This window comes from Bufo bufo, chromosome 3, assembly GCF_905171765.1.
Source record: "Bufo bufo chromosome 3, aBufBuf1.1, whole genome shotgun sequence".
NCBI lineage: Eukaryota > Metazoa > Chordata > Amphibia > Anura > Bufonidae > Bufo > Bufo bufo.
This window is the reverse complement of record NC_053391.1, coordinates 217,257,173-217,277,876: the sequence shown is the minus strand read 5'-3', so window position 1 is coordinate 217,277,876 and position 20,704 is coordinate 217,257,173. Positions and strand designations below refer to the sequence as shown.

At 42.6% G+C, this 20,704-nt stretch overlaps 1 protein-coding gene across 2 annotated transcripts in view; it reads left to right on the top strand.

The window, feature by feature from the left end:
• LOC120995001 overlaps window positions 1–19,135 on the top strand; it is a 103,660-nt gene extending 84,525 nt beyond the window's left edge. For both annotated transcript variants that reach the window (XM_040423944.1, XM_040423946.1), the window contains exons 3-4: window positions 2,798–2,965; window positions 18,357–19,135. In XM_040423944.1, the coding sequence (XP_040279878.1) occupies window positions 2,798–2,965; window positions 18,357–18,574 (386 nt within the window). In that variant the 3' untranslated portion in view covers window positions 18,575–19,135. The remainder of the gene's footprint in view (window positions 1–2,797; window positions 2,966–18,356) is intronic.
• Window positions 19,136–20,704: the final 1,569 nt, after the last annotated feature.

Below are 20,704 nucleotides of genomic sequence, written 5' to 3'. Positions count from 1 at the left end.
TCCATATATGGAGTCAGTGCTTGTATTTCAGAAAAGTTTCTGCTGGGATTCGAACCCACGACCTTCTGTATCAGAGGCAAAGCACTTAACCACAAGACCATAAGAGCTGCCTTGCTGCTGACTGAAAAAATATGAGACTTCTACTGTTATAGCTGGCTAAGTGTACATCTATACACATGACAGCTGCTCATATATAGAGATATAGCAGAGCTGAGTGTGCTGGGACAGCTGTCATATAGAGATATAGCAGTGCTGGGTGTGTTGGGGCAGCTGTCATGTGTATAGATGTACACTTAGCCAGCTATAACAGTAGAAGTCTCATATTTTTTCAATCAGTTGCAATGCAGCCTTTATGGCTGTGTGGGTTAATGCTTTGCCTCTGATACATTGGAGGTTGTGGGTTCGAATCCCAGACACATCAGGAGACTTTAGGAAGATAGTAAGATTAGATCACATTAGCGAGGGGGCCTGGTCAGCCGCTGCTGCTGTGAAGGGGCCCTGAACATTAAGACAAGAATCGATATAACTTTAAAGTAAACTGTCACACACGCTGCCGGGGCGCCGGGCCCGAAGCAGCTGCTTCCCCGGTAGTTACGCCACTGAATTTATCCAATATTAACATATTGAGATAGTTAAATTTTTATGGACCTAGTATGAGAATTTAACCTCGCCCCAACAAGGCAATTTACTTCTTTTACATTTTTGTTTTTCACTCTCTGCCTTCCCAAAGCCATAACTTTTTTTTATTTTTCTGTTCACATAGCCATATGAGAGCTTGTTTTTTGCAGAACAAGTTGTACTTTCTAATGACACTATTTCATATTGTATACGATGTGGTGGGAAGTTGGAATAAGATTCTAAATGGGGTTAAATTGAAAAAAACTTAATTCCGCCACAGTTTTATGGGTTTTGTTTTTAGGTTGTTCCCTATGCAGTAAGACTAACATGTCAACTTCACTCTCTTTGGGTCAGTTACAGCAATACTACATCTTTAAAGACCCGAAATACGTTAAAACTATGAGGGAGATTTTCAATGAAAAATGTATTATGTGTTTTAGACACTGTTTATAACTTTGTCAAAAGTTTGTGTCTATAAGGCCAGTTTCACACAATTTATATTGTCCGGGAAACAAACTCCATATGGGAGCTGTATTCCTCATACTGAACACTGCTTTGAAGTGTCTACTTAACTGTAATCCTGGCATTATGTGAGTAAAATTCAGTAGACCACCGTTGAGATGGGAATCCACAGCATCATAAATCATTATGATGCTGCAAGTTCACTTCAGTGTTCAGTCTGGGAAATACAGCTCCCACACATGAGCATGTTTTCAGGACTCATACACTCCTGTAAAACTGCCCTAAGGAAGGAGGCAACAATGAGACTTGTTAAAGTATTTGCTCGCTTGGTGTTTTTCTTGTTTTGCTACATAACAAACTGGGGGTTTGCACCATTTGCTTTTACGCAACATGCCTACCATATGAAGGTGGAAAATATGTTTTTACTGAGGAAGCTTACGCGAAACACGTGTCGGGGTGTTTTGGAGGTGCCATGAACCGAATCTGTATTTTACATGCTGTGGACTGTGTAACTTTTCTAACTTCTAGGAGGGTGAGCCATATGGCTAGACTGTTGTGATACACCCACACCTTGAATCTACTTTATTTTATCTTATGCATATTTACATCTGAACCTATTCTGGCACACTATTGTGGTTTTTGTCTGTCATTGATAATTCCTTTATATCTTTTATCATGTCATTTTATAACTTTAATAAAAAAAAAAATATATATATATTTTGGAATACATTGTAGATTTGTGTATACAGCGTCCTTGGGTTTTCCCATATAGGTGTTATGTATTTTTAGCACCTGTGGTTTATTTGTTGGCGTTACTTTGGGCCCTTATCTTTGATAGGTATTCTACTAGGCACTTAGTAAAGGTAACTCATTCCCTTAAAGGGAACCTGTCACCAGTTTTATGGTGTCGTAACTAAGGGCAACATAAATAATTGACTGATTCTCTTAGCAAAATGCTGGGTCACTTTCTTTAATTGACCCAGTCAATCTGCTTACATCTTGTATTGAAAAGCTCCAGCTGATAATGATGAGTCATGAATATTTATGAGCTCCTGACTCTCCCAGCCTACCTGCTGCTGATTGACAGTTATTTTCCATATGAATCAGTAGCAGGTGGGCAGGGGAGTGGCTATAGCTGTTAATTAAATAAACGCTGGACTCAATAACATCACGCTGGACTCAAATCAGCTCATTAGCATGTGGCATCTTGGTGTGTATATTATGAGGTAACCATCTGTCACACCAGTAAGTGAATACATCTAAGGTACTTTTTAGTAGTTCATGATTGTATATAATTAGTTTGATTATAATCAAATATCCACATGACAGGTTCCCTTTAAGTGATGGAGTAGACATGTCTTATCACTGCTCTTTGAATTTGAAAAAAGTCATAGAAAAGGCTTGCATAAAATGCAATGAAAAATAAAACAAAAACTGAAGCACAAGTGTAAGTAAAGGAGCTGTTATATATTTTTTTACTAGTATAATTTAAGATAGCAGCTCAGAAAAGAAAAAAGGCAGCATGGTGTATATATTTCTTTTCTATCATATTGTTTTATGTTACAACTGAAGGTAATTTTTCTCTAACAAATGTTGTCTTCAATATTTCTTTGTCTTGTCCATGTATGCAATTCAATAAAGTAACTGAATGTGATGAGATAAATGTGATAAAAACAGAAAATGTATTCAAATTTAAACAATTTTCATTTTTTTCTAGGTGTAAAAAGTAGTGGTATGAAATACTCGGAGACAGTCTTGACATCCATCTTTAGCACCATCTTAGTTGTGGTATTGTTGACTATTCTCGCCTTCTGTTTCAACAAATACAGGAAAGGAAGATCTCAGTACTCTCACCACCCTCTACGTGAAAATGTGTATGAATCAGGTAAAGCTAACATTAGAATACAAGTATTCCATTACTGAGAAACTAATATAAAGACCATATCAGGGAACTGGATTCACTGTAATATACTGATAGTCAATGCAGTATAATACAGATGTATTGTACTGCATTGAAGCAGGGGTCAGACTATGAAATGTTGAAGTCCCATTATGGGACAAAAAAAAAAAAAACGTGAAAAAAGAGAATCAAAGTTTTAAGTAAAACAAAAACTAAGTAATGCCCCTTTCCCATAAAAAAGACATATTAAATTGCAAAAAAACAAACAAAAAAAAAACAGACATATAAGGTATCCCCATGTCTGTAATGACTGACTATATAAAAATAGCACATGATCATTGAAAAAAATTGATTAAAATGGAATGTCTGCCAAACCGTAGTGAAATTTAAAAAGTTCATCTTGTGGAACACCTGAAGGGTTGACAAAGTTTGTAAAATCATTTTTGAATAACCTGAGCGTTTAGTTTTTAAATTGGGGTCATTTATTGGTGGTTTCCACTATGTAAGCCCTACAAAGTGACTTCATAAATGAACTGGTTCTTAACCCCTTAAGGACACAGCCTTTTTACACCTTAGGACCAGGCCATTTTTTGCAAATCTGACCAGAGTCCCTTTAAGTGCTGATAACTTTAAAACGCTTTGACTTATCCAGGCCGTTCTGAGATTGTTTTTTCGTCACATATTGTACTTCATGACACTGGTAAAATGAAGTCAAAAAATTATTTTTTTTTGCACCAAAAAATACCTAATTTAACAAAAATTTGGAAAAATTTAGCAAATTTCAAAGTTTCAGTTTCTCTACTTCTGTAATACATAGTAATACCCCCAAAAATTGTGATGACTTTACATTCCCCATATGTCTACTTCATGTTTGAATTGTTTTGGGAATGATATTTTATTTTTTGGGGATGTTATAAGGCTTAGAAGTTTAGAAGCAAATCTTGAAATTTTTCAGAAATTTACAAAAACTAAATTTTTAGGGACCAGTTCAGGTCTGAAGTCACTTTGCGAGGCTTACATAATAGAAACCACCCAAAAATGACCCCATCTAAGAAACTACACCCCTCAAGGTATTCAAAACTGATTTTACATACGTCGTTAACCCTTTAAGTGTTGCACAAGAGTTATTGGCAAATGGGGATGAAATTTGTGAATTTCATTTTTTTGTCTAATTTTCCATTTTAACCCATTTTTTCCACTAACAAAGCAAGGGTTAACAGCCAAACAAGACTGTATCTTTATTGCCCTGACTCTGCCGTTTACAGAAACACCCAATATGTGGCCGTAAACTACTGTACGACCACACAGCGGGGCGTAGAGTGAAAGGTGCGCCGTTTGGTTTTTGGAGGGCTGATTTTTATGGACTGGTTTATTTACACCATGTCCCATTTGAAGCCCCCTGAAGCACCCCTAGAGTAGAAACTCCCTAAAAGTGACCCCATCTAAGAAACTACACCCCTCAAGGTATTCAAAACTGATTTTACATACGTCGTTAACCCTTTAGGTGTTGAACAAGAGTTATTGGCAAATGGGGATGAAATTTGAGAATTTCATTTTTTTGGCTAATTTTCCATTTTAACCCATTTTTTCCACTAACAAAGCAAGGGTTAACAGCCAAACAAGACTGTATCTTTATTGCCCTGACTCTGCCGTTTACAGAAACACCCAATATGTGGCCGTAAACTACTGTACGGCCACACAGCGGGGCGTAGAGTGAAAGGTGCGCCGTTTGGTTTTTGGAGGGCTGATTTTTATGGACCGGTTTATTTACACCGTGTCCTGTTTCAACCCCCCTGATGCCCCCCTGGAGTAGAAACTCCCTAAAAGTGACCCCATCTAAGAAAGTACACCCCTCAAAGTATTCAAAACTGATTTTACATACGTCGTTAACCCTTTAGGTGTTGCACAAGAGTTATTGGCAAATGGGGATGAAATTTGAAAATTTCATTTTTTTGCTAAATTTTCCATTTTAACCCATTTTTTCCACTAACAAAGCAAGGGTTAACAGCCAAACAAGACTGTATCTTTATTGCCCTGACGCTGCCGTTTACAGAAACACCCAATATGTGGCCGTAAACTACTGTACGGCCACACAGCGGGGCGTAGAGTGAAAGGTGCGCCGTTTGGTTTTTGGAGGGCTGATTTTTATGGACCGGTTTATTTACACCGTGTCCTGTTTCAACCCCCCTGATGCCCCCCTGGAGTAGAAACTCCCTAAAAGTGACCCCATCTAAGAAAGTACACCCCTCAAGGTATTCAAAACTGATTTTACATACGTCGTTAACCCTTTAGGTGTTGCACAAGAGTTATTGGCAAATGGGGATGAAATTTGAAAATTTCATTTTTTTGCCAAATTTTCCATTTTAACCCATTTTTTCCACTAACAAAGCAAGGGTTAACAGCCAAACAAGACTGTATCTTTATTGCCCTGACTCTGCCGTTTACAGAAACACCCAATATGTGGCCGTAAACTACTGTACGGCCACACAGCGGGGCGTAGAGTGAAAGGTGCGCCGTTTGGTATTTGGAGGGCTGATTTTTATGGACCGGTTTATTTACACCGTGTCCTGTTTAAACCCCCCTGATGCACCCCTGGAGTCGAAACTCCCTAAAAGTGACCCCATTTTGGAAACTAGGGGATAAGGTGGCATTTTTTGGGGGACTATTTTTAGGGTACATATGATTTTTGGTTGCTCTATATTACATTTTTGTGAGGCAAGGTTACCAAAAATTGAAATTCTGAAATTTCATCTCCATTTGCCATTAACTGTTGAGAAACACCTAAAGGGTTAATAAAGTTTGTATAATCAGTTTTGAATACCTTGAGGGGTGTAGTTTCTTAGATGGGGTCACTTTTAGGGAGTTTTTACTCTAGGGGGGCATCAGGGGGGCTTCAAAAGGGACATGGTGTCAATAAAAAAGGCCATCAAAATCGGCCTTCCAGAAACCATGTCGGTCCTTTCCTTTTGCGGCCTCCCTTTTACTGATACAGCAGTTTACGACCACAAATGTGGCATTTCTGTAAACTGCAGTATCAGGGTAATAAATTTTAACTTTTGTTTGGTTGTTAACCCTCGTTTTGTTACCGGAAAAAACGGATTGAAATGGAAAAGTGCCAAAAATTGCGTTTTTGGCACCGTTTTTTTTAACCGTGTTAATCTGGGGGGTTAGGTCATGGGATATTTTTATAGAGGAGATTCTTACGGACGCGGCGATACCTAATAAGTCTACTTTTTTTTTACAATTATTTAGGTTTTTGACTATATTATCCTTTTTGATACAAAAAGAAAATTTTTGGATCTCTAAAGTCTAGGTGTCATTTTTTTATTTATTTTTTATCCGATTATCTTATGTGGGGGCTCATTTTTTGCGGGACGAGCGGACGTTTTTTTTGGCACTATTTTGGGGGCTATATGACTTTTTTATCGCTTGCTATTAAATTTTTTGTTATGTTTGGTGACAAAAAATAATCGTTTTTTGCACTTTTTTTTTTTTGACCGTGTTAATCTGGGGGGTTGGATCATGGGGTATTTTTATCGAGGAGATTCTTACGAACGCGGCGATACCTAATAAGTCTACTTTTTTTTACATTTATTTAGGTTTTAGACTATATTATCCTTATTGATACAAAAAATAAATTTTTGTATCTCTAAAGTCTAGGTGTCATTTATTTTTTATTTTTTTATCTGATTATCTTATGTGGGGGCTCATTTTTTGCGGGACGAGCGGACGGTTTTATTGGCACTATTTTGGGGGCTATATGACTTTATGATCGCTTGCTATTAAACTTTTTGTTATGTAAGGTGACAAAAAAAAATCTTTTTTTGCACCTTTTTTTTTTTTTTTTCTTGACCGTGTTAATCTGGGGGGGTTAGGTCATGGGGTATTTTTATAGAGGAGATTATTACCGACGCGGCAATACCTAATATGTCTACTTTTAATAAATTATTTTCGTTTTTTTTGGGTGTCTCAAGTCTGAGAACCAGTTTTTTTTTCCGATGTCAGTGCTAAATTGGGATATAAATTTAGTACTCCATGGAAGTGTGATACTCCCTGAAGCAACCAATAATGCAGAGGCCCGGATGATCGGGGCACGTGTCACATTGAGTAGTGGTGTCCTTCCGTATCCCCCTCCTGTGACACACACTGCACCTTTTTTGGGTTCGTCCCTTCTTTCCAGTATGGGGGACCACACCTGGAAAGTGTTGGCCAGGGACGATCCGGGCACCTACAGTTCCCGAGGTACTCCGGCCTGCTCTTTCCCGGTCCGAAAAGATCAGGGCCATGAGGACTGCCTCATAGAACTGCAGGAATGTCCCTGTGCTGCCAGCGCTTCGGGATAGTACAAAAGAGTTCTACATGGCAACCTGCACCAAGTAGACCGCAACTTTTTTGTACCATGTCCGGGTTATGCGCATGGCGTTATATGGCTTGAGGACTTGATCCGAGAGATCAACTCCTCCCATATACCGATTGTAGGCGACGATACAATCGGGCTTGAGGACCGTTGCCGCGGTACCTCGCACAGGGACAGGGGTGATGCCGTTACCATGAATTGTGGACAGCATAAGGACATCCCTCTTGTCCTTATACCTGCTCAGCAACAGGTTTCCAGTGGTAAGGGCACGGGTCTCACCCCTGGGGATAGGTACCTGGAGGGGGAGGGCAGGGAGGCCGCGTTGATTTTTCCGCACGGTCCCACAAGCGAACGTGGATCTGGCGGCAAGGGACTGGAACAAGGGGATACTGGTATAAAAGTTATCCACGTACAGGTGGTAACCCTTATCCAGCAGTGGGTACATAAGGTCCCACACAAGTTTCCCGGTAACACCCAGAGTGGGGGGACATTCTGGTGGTTGAATCCGGGAATCTCGCCCCTCGTATATACGAAATTTGTAAGTGTACCCTGAGGTACTCTCACAAATTTTGTATAGCTTTACGCCATACCTCGCCCGCTTGGAGGGCACATACTGGCGGAAAATGAGTCTCCCCTTGAACGCAATGAGAGACTCATCAACTGCGACCTCCCTTCCAGGTACATAGGCCTCCATGAATTTGGCCCCAAAGTGATCGATGACCGGCCGTATCTTATACAGACGGTCATGGGCAGGATCACCTCGGGGTGGACATGCTGCATTATCGGAATAATGCAGACATTTCCGGATGGCCTCAAACCGGGAGCGTGTCATGGCTGTACTGTAAAGTGGGGTCTGGTATAGGACGTCCCCACTCCAGTACAGCCTGACACTGGGTTTCTTGACCAGGCCCATATGCAGCATGAGGCCCCAAAATTTCCTCATTTCGGCTGCACTGACCGGCGTCCAGCCACCGGGCCTGGCCAAAAAGGAGCCCGGGTGTTGAGCGACGAACTGTTGGGCGTACAGATTCGTCTGCTCCACCATCAGATTTACCAGTGGGTCACTGAAAAAATGACAAAAAAAGTCATATTCAGTGTAGCCCACTGTGGAAATCTGGATTCCTGATTGGCCTACAAAATTTAGGAATCACAGGCTCGTATCGCTCTGGGCTACACCAGACAAGTTCACCGGCAGGGGGCTCCGGTGGATTTAACTGGTGGGCCGGGAAACCAGTACGAGCCCCAGAGCTGCTCGTACCAGGCTGGGCCACAGGGTCCCTAACATGGCGGTCCCCTTGCTCCGCCTGGCGGCGTCTCCGCCGCCTTGGGGGCTCATCATCATCGCTAGATGATGAGGAGGACGCGGATGACAACAGGAATGTGGGGTCATCCTCATCCTCACTGGGACTCTCGGAGTCAGAGGCAAGCTGGGCGTATGCCTCCTCGGCCGAGAACGTCCGGCGGGCCATAGGGGAGTGTGTGTCTGCGTGTATATGTGCGTGTGTGTAACTCTTTATTTTGTGTGCGTGTGTGTGGGGGCACGGGTGTTCGCGGACTTAACCCTAAAACTAACAGAAAAAAAAAAAAACAACTAACTAAAAAAAGGGCAAAAAATGTGAAAAAAAAAATTCAAAACCGCTGATCAACCGTCCGAAGTTGATCAGCGGTGAGGTGTGCGATGCGCTAACAGCGGCCGGACACTAAGTGCCGGCCACAGTCAGCGTACACCAAAAAAAAAAAGAAAAAATGCACCCCAAAAAAGGTGTGGGGGGGGAAGTGGCAGCACCCCTGGGGGGTCTAGGGTCACACAGCTGTGCTGGGGACCCCAGACACCCTAACTTAGGGTGATGCAATAAAAGTTCACAAACTAACTTTCCCTTTTTTTTCCCTGCCTAAACTAAACTTTCCCTGTGCTGTCCCTATGTACCTGATGGGGGGTGCTGGGGCACAGATCGGGTCCTGGGGGCACAGATCGGGTCCTGGGGGTGCTGGCAGACACACGTGCAGGCAGCTCCTCTCTCCTCCGGCTCCAGAACACAAAAGGAGGAGGAGAGGAGCGCCTGCATCTTTTGAATTTGCCGCCGGACCACCCACAGACCAATCAGAAAGCGATCCTGAGTGGTGATGTCACCATCACCACTCAGGATCGCTGGATGGTGATTGGTGGAGTGAAATCACACCACCATCACCATCCTGTTCCGGGTTATCGGGTCTTCAGAGACCCGAATATCCCGGAAATGCAGAAAACCGCAGGTCTGAATTGACCTGCGGTTTTCTGCGATCGCCGACATGGGGGGGTCACAGGACCCCCCGACGCATTTGCCCCAGGTGCCTGCTCGATGATTTGAGCAGGCACCGGGTTCCGATCACCGCCGGCCGAGCGGCAGTGATCGGAACCATTCATGACGTACCGGTACGTCATGTGTCCTTAAGTACCAGGACATCATGACGTACCGGTACGTCATGTGTCCTTAAGAGGTTAAAGAAGTGAGTTTCAGAAATTTTCTTAAAAATGTTAAAATTTGCTTCTAAAATTCTAAGCCTTATAAAATCCTAAAAAATGTAATGATATTTACAAAATTATGCAATCATAAAAGTGGACATATGGGAAATGTAAAGTAATACCTCTTTTATGAGTTATCACTATCTGCCTTAAAAGCAGAGAAATAAAAATTTAGGAAATTGTGAATTTTTCAAAATTTTCTGTAAATTTGGGATTTTTTAAATAAATAAAAGTAAATTATATTGACTAAAATTTTCCACTATCATGAAGTACAATGTATTGCAAGAAAACAATTTCAGAATGGCTTGGATAAGTAAAAGCATTCAAAAGCCAGTGAAATTCATCAGTTTTTAATGGCTGTTTTAAATGGCTTTAAATTGACCATGAAAAACTGACAGTATATCCATTTTTAACTCTTAGGCTACTTTCACACTAGCGTTTTCTGAGGATCCGTCATGGATCTGCAAAAACGCTTCCGTTACAATAATACAACCGCATGTATCCGTCATGAACGGATCCGGTTGTAGTATGTCTTCTATAGCCATGACGGATCCGTCTTGAACACCATTGAAAGTCAATGGGAGCCGGATCCGTTTTCTATTGTGCCAGATTGTATCAGAGAAAACGAATCCGTCCCCATTAACTTACATTGTGTGCCAGGATGGATCCGTTTGGCTCAGTTTCGTCAAGCGGACAGCAAAACACTGCAGGCAGCATTTTGGTGTCCGCCTCCAGAGCGGAATGGAGACTGATCGGAGGCAAACTGATGCATTCTGAGCGGATCCTTTTCCAATCAGAATGCATTAGGGCCAAACTGATACGTTTTGGACCACTTGTGAGAGCACATGACTGATCTCACAAACAGAAAGCCAAAATGCTAGTGTGAAAGTAGCCTTCGACTGAATATTTGGGCCAATTATTGTAAACAAGCATTCATATGAACGCTCATCCCTGATAAGTGGCCTTTATAATCATGCAGCCAATAGATCAAAGAACAAGCAAAAGCTAATTTGTTGGCTGTTTGGCATCTTTATTTAGGATGATAGATACATAGTTATCAGCAGCACATCACCCTGTGTAATCAGGGACATGCTGCCAATAATCAATAAAACTGAATCAGGGAAGAACGACTTTGGTAGCAATTGTTCCTCCCACATTCACTTTGCATCGGCCTGTGTAATAGATGATGATGGATGTGTGTATCATCTATAGACACACTTCCTGCCTGAATATCGGGCAGCGTAATTAGGCCTTTACTTATAAAACAATGGCAGGGCGAGAGATTTACTATATGTTATCTTCTTTCTTTAACCACTTAAGGACCACAGGTTTATACCCCCCTAAAGACCAGGCCCTTTTTTACAAATCGGCACTACACTACTTTCACCGTTTATTGCTCGGTCATGCAACTTACCACCCAAATGAATTTTACCTCCTTTTCTTCTCACTAATAGAGCTTTCATTTGGTGGTATTTCATTGCTGCTGACATTTTTACTTTTTTTGTTATTAATCGAAATTTAATGATTTTTTTGCAAAAAAATGACATTTTTCACTTTCAGTTGTAAAATTTTGCAAAAAAAACGAGATCCATATAGAAATTTTGCTCTAAATTTATAGTTCTACATGTCTTTGATAAAAAAAAAATGTTTGGGTAAAAAAAAAATGGTTTGGGTAAAAGTTATAGCGTTTACAAACTATGGTACAAAAATGTGAATTTCCGCTTTTTGAAGCAGCTCTGACTTTCTGAGCACCTGTCATGTTTCCTGAGGTTCTACAATGGCCAGACAGTACAAACACCCCACAAATGACCCCATTTCGGAAAGTACACACCCTAAGGTATTCGCTGATGGGCATAGTGAGTTCATAGAACTTTTTATTTTTTGTCACAAGTTAGCGGAAAATGATGATTTTATTTATTTTTTTTTTTTTTCTTACAAAGTCTCATATTCCACTAACTTGTGACAAAAAATAAAAACTTCTATGAACTCACTATGCCCATCACGAAATACCTTGGGGTCTCTTCTTTCCAAAATGGGGTCACTTGTGGGGTAGTTATACTGCCCTGGCATTCTAGGGGCCCAAATGTGTGGTAAGGAGTTTGAAATCAAATTCTGTAAAAAATAACCTGTGAAATCCGAAAGGTGCTCTTTGGAATATGGGCCCCTTTGCCCACCTAGGCTGCAAAAAAGTGTCACACATCTGGTATCTCTGTATTCAGGAGAAGTTGAGGAATGTGTTTTGGGGTGTCTTTTTACATATACCCATGCTGGGTGGGATAAATATCTTGGTCAAATGCCAACTTTGTATAAAAAAATGGGAAAAGTTGTCTTTTGCCAAGATATTTCTCTCACCCAGCATGGGTATATGTAAAATGACACCCCAAAACACATTCCCCACCTTCTCCTGAGTACGGCAATACCAGATGTGTGACACTTTTTTGCAGCCTAGGTGGGCAAAGGGGCCCATATTCCAAAGAGCACCTTTCGGATTTCACAGGTCATTTGTTACAGAATTTGATTTCAAACTCCTTACCACACATTCGGGCCCCTAGAATGCCAGGGCAGTATAACTACCCCACAAGTGACCCCATTTTGGAAAGAAGACACCCCAAGGTATTCCGTGAGGGGCATGGCAAGTTCCTAGAATTTTTGATTTTTTGTCACAAGTTAGTGGAAAATGATGATTTTTTTTTTTTTTTTTTTTTTCATACAAAGTCTCATATTCCACTAACTTGTGACAAAAAATAAAAACTTCCATGAACTCACTATGCCCATCAGCGAATACCTTGGGGTCTCTTCTTTCCAAAATGGGGTCACTTGTGGGGTAGTTATACTGCCCTGGCATTCTAGGGGCCCGAATGTGTGGTAAGGAGTTTGAAATCAAATTCTGCAAAAAATGACCAGTGAAATCCGAAAGGTGCTCTTTGGAATATGGGCCCCTTTGCCCACCTAGGCTGCAAAAACGTGTCACACATCTGGTATCTCTGTATTCAGGAGAAGTTGAGGAATGTGTTTTGGGGTGTCTTTTTACATATACCCATGCTGGGTGAGATAAATATCTTGGTCAAATGCCAACTTTGTATAAACAAAAAATGGGAAAAGTTGTCTTTTGCCAAGATATTTCTCTCACCCAGCATGGGTATATGTAAAATGACACCCCAAAACACATTCCCCACCTTCTCCTGAGTACGGGGATACCAGATGTGTGACACGTTTTTGCAGCCTAGGTGGGCAAAGGGGCCCATATTCCAAAGAGCACCTTTCGGATTTCACAGGTCATTTTTTACAGAATTTGATTTCAAACTCCTTACCACACATTTGGGCCCCTAGAATGCCAGGGCAGTATAACTACCCCACAAGTGACCCCATTTTGGAAAGAAGAGACCCCAAGGTATTCGCTGATGGGCATAGTGAGTTCATGGAAGTTTTTATTTTTTGTCACAAGTTAGTGGAATATGAGACTTTGTATGAAAAAAAAAAAATAAAAATTTTCCACTAACTTGTGACAAAAAATAAAAAATTCTAGGAACTCGCCATGCCCCTCACGGAATACCTTGGGGTGTCTTCTTTCCAAAATGGGGTCACTTGTTGGGTAGTTATACTGCCCTGGCATTTTCCAGGGGCCCTAATGTGTGGTAAGTAGGTAAATGACCTGTGAAATCCTAAAGGTGCTCTTTGGAATGTGGGCCCCTTTGCCCACCTAGGCTGCAAAAAAGTGTCACACATGTGGTATCGCCGTATTCAGGAGAAGTTGGGGAATGTGTTTTGGGGTGTCATTTTACATATACCCATGCTGGGTGAGAGAAATATCTTGGCAAAAGACAACTTTTCCCATTTTTTTATACAAAGTTGGCATTTGACCAAGATATTTCTCTCACCCAGCATGGGTATATGTAAAATGACACCCCAAAACACATTCCCCACCTTCTCCTGAGTACGGCGATACCAGATGTGTGACACTTTTTTGCAGCCTAGATGCGCAAAGGTGCCCAAATTCCTTTTAGGAGGGCATTTTTAGACATTTGGATACCAGACTTCTTCTCACGCTTTGGGGCCCCTAGAATGCCAGGGCAGTATAAATACCCCACATGTGACCCCATTTTGGAAAGAAGACACCCCAAGGTATTCAATGAGGGGCATGGCGAGTTCATAGAATTTTTTTTTTTTTGGCACAAGTTAGCGGAAATTGATATTTTTAATTTTTTTCTCACAAAGTCTCCCGTTCCGCTAACTTGGGACAAAAATTTCAATCTTTCATGGACTCAATATGCCCCTCACGGAATACCTGGGGGTGTCTTCTTTCCGAAATGGGGTCACATGTGGGGTATTTATACTGCCCTGGCATTCTAGGGGCCCTAAAGCGTGAGAAGAAGTCTGGAATATAAATATCTAAAAAATTTTACGCATTTGGTTTCCGTGAGGGGTATGGTGAGTTCATGTGAGATTTTATTTTTTGACACAAGTTAGTGGAATATGAGACTTTGTAAGAAAAAAATAATAATAATTCCGCTAACTTGGGCCAAAAAAATGTCTGAATGGAGCCTTACAGGGGGGTGATCAATGACAGGGGGGTGATCAATGACAGGGGGGTGATCAATGACAGGGGGGGTGATCAATGACAGGGGGGTGATCAGGGAGTCTATATGGGGTGATAACCACAGTCATTGATCACGCCCCTGTAAGGCTTCATTCAGACGTCCGGATGCGTTTTGCGGATCCGATCCATCTATCAGTGCATCCGTAAAAATCATGCGGACATCTGAATGGAGCTTTACAGGGGGGTAATCAATGACAGGGGGGTGATCAGGGAGTCTATATGGTGTGATCACCACAGTCATTGATCATGCCCCTGTAAGGCTTCATTCAGACGTCCGGATGCGTTTTGCGGATCCGATCCATCTATCAGTGGATCCGTAAAAATCATGCGGACGTCTGAATGGAGCTTTACAGGGGGGTAATCAATGACAGGGGGGTAATCAATGACAGGGGGGTGATCAGGGAGTCTATATGGGGTGATCACCACAGTCATTGATCACGCCCCTGTAAGGCTTCATTCAGACGTCCGGATGCGTTTTGCGGATCCGATCCATCTATCAGTGCATCCGTAAAAATCATGCGGACATCTGAGTGGAGCGTTACAGGGGGGTAATCAATGACAGGGGGGTGATCAGGGAGTCTATATGGTGTGATCACCACAGTCATTGATCATGCCCCTGTAAGGCTTCATTCAGACGTCCGGATGCGTTTTGCGGATCCGATCCATCTATCAGTGGATCCGTAAAAATCATGCGGACGTCTGAATGGAGCTTTACAGGGGGGTAATCAATGACAGGGGGGTAATCAATGACAGGGGGGTGATCAGGGAGTCTATATGGGGTGATCACCACAGTCATTGATCACGCCCCTGTAAGGCTTCATTCAGACGTCCGGATGCGTTTTGCGGATCCGATCCATCTATCAGTGCATCCGTAAAAATCATGCGGACATCTGAATGGAGCTTTACAGGGGGGTAATCACCACAGTCATTGATCATGCCCCTGTAAGGCTTCATTCAGACGTCCGGATGCGTTTTGCGGATCCGATCCATCTATCAGTGCATCCGTAAAAATCATGCGGACATCTGAATGGAGCTTTACAGGGGGGTGATCAGGGAGTCTATATGGGGTGATCACCACAGTCATTGATCATGCCCCTGTAAGGCTTCATTCAGACGTCCGGATGCGTTTTGCGGATCGGATCCATCTATCAGTGCATCCGTAAAAATCATGCGGACATCTGAATGGAGCTTTACAGGGGGGTGATCAGGGAGTCTATATGGGGTGATCACCACAGTCATTGATCATGCCCCTGTAAGGCTTCATTCAGACGTCCGGATGCGTTTTGCGGATCGGATCCATCTATCAGTGCATCCGTAAAAATCATGCGGACGTCTGAATGGAGCTTTACAGGGGGGTGATCAATGACAGGGGTGTAATCAATGACAGGGGGGTGATCAGGGAGTCTATATGGGGTGATCACCACAGTCATTGATCACGCCCCTGTAAGGCTTCATTCAGACGTCCGGATGCGTTTTGCGGATCCGATCCATCTATCAGTGGATCCGTAAAAATCATGCGGACGTCTGAATGGAGCTTTACAGGGGGGTAATCAATGACAGGGGGGTAATCAATGACAGGGGGGTAATCAGGGAGTCTATATGGGGTGATCAGGGGCTAATAAGGGGTTAATAAGTGACGGGGGGGGGGGGTGTAGTGTAGTGTAGTGGTGCTTGGTGCTACTTTACTGAGCTACCTGTGTCCTCTGGTGGTCGATCCAAACAAAGGGGACCACCAGAGGACCAGGTAGCAGGTATATTAGACGCTGTTATCAAAACAGCGTCTAATATACCTGTTAGGGGTTAAAAAAAACACATCTCCAGCCTGCCAGCGAACGATCGCCGCTGGCAGGCTGGAGATCAACTCTCTTACCTTCCGTTCCTGTGAGCGCGCGCGCCTGTGTGCGCGCGTTCACAGGAAATCTCGGCTCACGCGAGATGACGCCTATTGGCGTTAGTGTGACCTGGGAGCGCCGCAGAAATGACGCCTTTCGGCGTTAGCGTGGCGGGAAGTGGTTAAAGTCATACTCCCTGAATTAATGATTGTTGTTTAGAAAGTAGAAATTTACAAAACATACGCAGTCTCTGCTTACACAGTGTGCTAACAGAGGGACGAAAACTGGTACAAGACAGTTAGTGGGAGTCACACACTTGCTTGTCTTCTTTGAAGAACTGCTTGATGATTTCAAGCAGAAAACCATACTGTGTTTTTGTCCCTGCTTGTTCACAAATTTGCATTGTGGACAATATTTTTTACCATTGTTATTAATAAACATTATATTTTATTATTCATTGATGGTGTGTTTTGCACTCCTTTTTGTTGTGACTCATTAAAGGGTTTCCACCACCACATTTTCACCTATTTAGGATACTTTCACACTTGCGTTCAGAGCGGATCCGTCTGGTGTCTGCACAGATGGATCCGCTCCTATAATGCAAACGTTGGGATCCGTTCAGAACAGATCCGTCTGCATTATAGTTCAGAAAAAAATCTAAGTGTGAAAGTTAGTCAGACGGATCCGTCCAGACTTTGCATTGAAAGTCAATGGGGACGGATCTGTTTGAAAATTGCACCATATTGTGTCAACTTCAAACGGATCCGTCCCCATTGACTTACATTGTAAGTCTGGACGGATCCGTTTGCCTCCGCACGGCCAGGCGGACACCAGAACGCTGCAAGCTGCGTTCGGGTGTCCGCCTGCTGAGCGGAACGGAGGCCAAGCGGAGCCAGACTGATGCATTCTGATCGGATCCGCATCCACTCAGAATGCATTGGGGCTGGACGGATGCGTTCGGGGCCGCTTGTGAGAGCCTTCAAACGGAGCTCACAAGCGGAACCCCGAACGCAAGTGTGAAAGTAGCCTTAGCTGTCAGACACTAGCGATCTGCTAGTGTCTGCTGTACCTAACCATGCTATTGTAATCCCTTTCTGTGCAGCAGTTACCCTAAAAAAGTAGTTTTATTGGTATGCAAATGAGCCTCTAGGTGCTATGGGGGCGTCTTTTCAGCACCTAGAGGCTCCATCCACACACCATTTCTGCCGCCCAGTGCGCTTCAGCCTGCCCCTCTCCTCTAGATTGATAGACTACTTCTCTGGATCTCGGCCGTATTCTCGCGCCTGCGCTTCTGTATTCAGCGCAGGCGCAGTGACTGTCTCCCTGCGCCGGCATCTTCACTGCACCTGCGCCGATTACGGCGCAGGGAGCAGTCCAACAGTCACTGCGCCTGCGCCGAATACAGAAGCACATGGCGCAGGCATGAGTGGGCTGTCAATCTAGAGTAGAGGGGCGGGCTGGAGCGCGCTGGGCGGCAGAAATTGTGAGTGGACGGAGCCTCTAGGTGCTGAAAAGACGCCCCCATAGCATACCAAGGCTCATTAGCATACCAATAAAACAAAGTTTTTTAGGGTAACCGCTGCACAGAAAGGGATTACAATAGCATGGTTAGGTAGAGCAGACACTAGCAGATCGCTAGTGTCTGACAGCTAAATAGGTGAAAATGTGGTGGTAGAAACCCTTTAAAGCGTATAAAATGAATACATTATAAAATGTATTTATTTTATGAGATAGCTTCTGCTGATATTGTACCCATAGTTGTCATTTCACTGATTTCTAATTCTTATTTGTTATGTGACTGCCAGGACTATGGTTGTGATTGCCACCTGTCAACTGCTTAGTCAAGGATAATCTATATGTAAATAGGGGGTCATTTACTATGCCGAAATACACCTAAATTAGGCATATTTCAGGCGCAGATAGCGGCGCAATGGTTAATTGTGAAGCTATCTGTGACTTCGCCCCGCTCACGCCAGGTCTAATATGCCAGTCTTAATAAATGTGCCCCATAGTATATAACATAAGTGTTCTTATAAACCAAACGTCAGAGATGATTTACTTATTTTTCTATTGCTCTGTTTCTTCAGAGGGATATTCTCCACCTGATGATACTCTTGTGATCTCTGGAGGACTATATGATGCACCCCGGATTTATAATCCCAATATGACAGTTTTAGAGGAAGATGAATCCCAGCATGACTATGTCTCATTCAGCGGCAGACCAGGCCAATTTAGACTGGAGTTTTTACCCGGAGATAAGGACATGGATCCAGCATATACCGGTTCCTTAAGAAGAAATGTTTGATTTGAGATGCACTTCAACTGATGGGAACCAAAAGTTCTTATTTCTTAGGTTCTATGAATTGCCTTAATGAGTTGTTTGTTTTATAAACACTGGCTTATGACCATTAACTAGCAGTTAACCAGTTCATGTCTTAAGTATACCTGCAATGTATGTATGTTTGCCTAGTATCAGGTTCTCTTTCAAGTGCCTTTTTTTAATCAACTATGATATATTTTTTCTCATTGTCAAAACAGTTATAATGGGGTTTTCCAGTAGTTCAATACTGGCCTATCCTCATAATATTTGATAACTGGTGGTCCGACACCTGGCATCCATGTGGATTAGATACTTGAAGAGGCTGCAGTGCACTGGTGTGCACTGCAGCCTCCTCACAGCTTACAAAGAACAGCGGTGTACATTGTATAGTGACTGTGCTTGCTATTGTATCTCAAGTTCATTCACTTGAATGGGATTGATCTGCAAATAGGCAAGTGACCAATGAACAAGATCTCAATGGCACTCACTGCAGCTGCAGTTCTTCAAACAGCTGATTAGTGGGGGTGCCAGGTGTCGGACCCCCACCGATCATAGAAACATAGAATGTGTCGGCAGATAAGAACCATTTGGCCCATCTAGTCTGCCCAATATACTGAATACTATGGATAGCCCCCGGCCCTATCTTATATGAAGGATGGCCTTATGCCTATCCCATGCATGCTTAAACCCCTTCACTGTATTTGCAGCTACCACTTCTGCAGGAAGGCTATTCCATGCATCCACTACTCTCTCAGTAAAGTAATACTTCCTTATATTACTTTTAAACCTTTGCCCCTCTAATTTAAAACTGTGTCCTCTTGTGGTAGTTTTTCTTCTTTTAAATATGCTCTCTTCCTTTACCGAGTTGATTCCCTTTATGTATTTAAAAGTTTCTATCATATCCCCTCTGTCTCTTCTTTTTTCCAAGCTATACATATTAAGGTCCTTTAACCTTTCCTGGTAAGTTTTATCCTGCAATCCATGTACTAGTTTAGTAGCTCTTCTCTGAACTCTCTCTAGAGTATCTATATCCTTCTGGAGATATGGCCTCCAGTACTGCGCACAATACTCCAAGTGAGGTCTCACCAGTGTTCTGTACAGCGGCATAAGCACTTCACTCTTTCTACTGCTTATACCTCTCCCTATACATCCAAGCATTCTGCTGGCATTTCGTGCTGCTCTATTACATTGTCTTCCCACCTTTAAGTCTTCTGAAATAATTACTCCTAAATCCCTTTCCTCAGATACTGAGGTCAGGACTGTGTCAAATATTCTATATTCTGCCCTTGGGTTTTTACGCCCCAGGTGCATTATCTTGCACTTATCCACATTAAATTTCAGTTTCCAGAGTTCTGACCATTCTTCTAGTTTTCCTAAATCCTTTTCCATTTGGCGTTTCCCTCCAGGAACATCAACCCTGTTACATATCTTTGTGTCATCAGCAAAAAGACAAACCTTACCAGCGAGGCCTTTTGCAATATCACTTATGAAGATATTAAACAAAATCGGTCCCAGTACAGATCCCTGTGGAACCCCACTGGTAACATTACCTTGTTTTGAATGTTCTCCATTGACTACAACCCTCTGTTGTCTGTCACTCAGCCACTGCCTAATCCACTCAACAATATGGGAGTCCATGCTCAATGACTGCAGTTTATTGATAAGTCTTCTATGTGGGACAGTGTCAAAAGCCTTACTAAAATCTAGATATGCGATGTCTACTGCACCTCCACCGTCTATTATTTTATTCACCCAGTCAAAAAAATCTATAAGATTTGTTTGACATGATCTCCCTGAAGTAAACCCATGTTGTTTTTCATCTTGCAATCCATGGGATTTTAGATGTTCCACAATCCTATCCTTTAATAGGGTTTCCATTAATTTGCCTACTATTGATGTCAGACTCACTGGTCTATAGTTGCTAGATTCCTCCCTACTACCTTTCTTGTGAATGGGCACGACATTTGCCAATTTCCAATCTTCCGGGACGACTCCTGTTACTAATGATTGGTTAAATAAATCTGTTAACGGTTTTGCCAGCTCACCACTAAGCTCTTTTAATAATTTTGGGTGTATCTCATCAGGCCCCTGTGACTTATCTGTCTTCACCTTAGA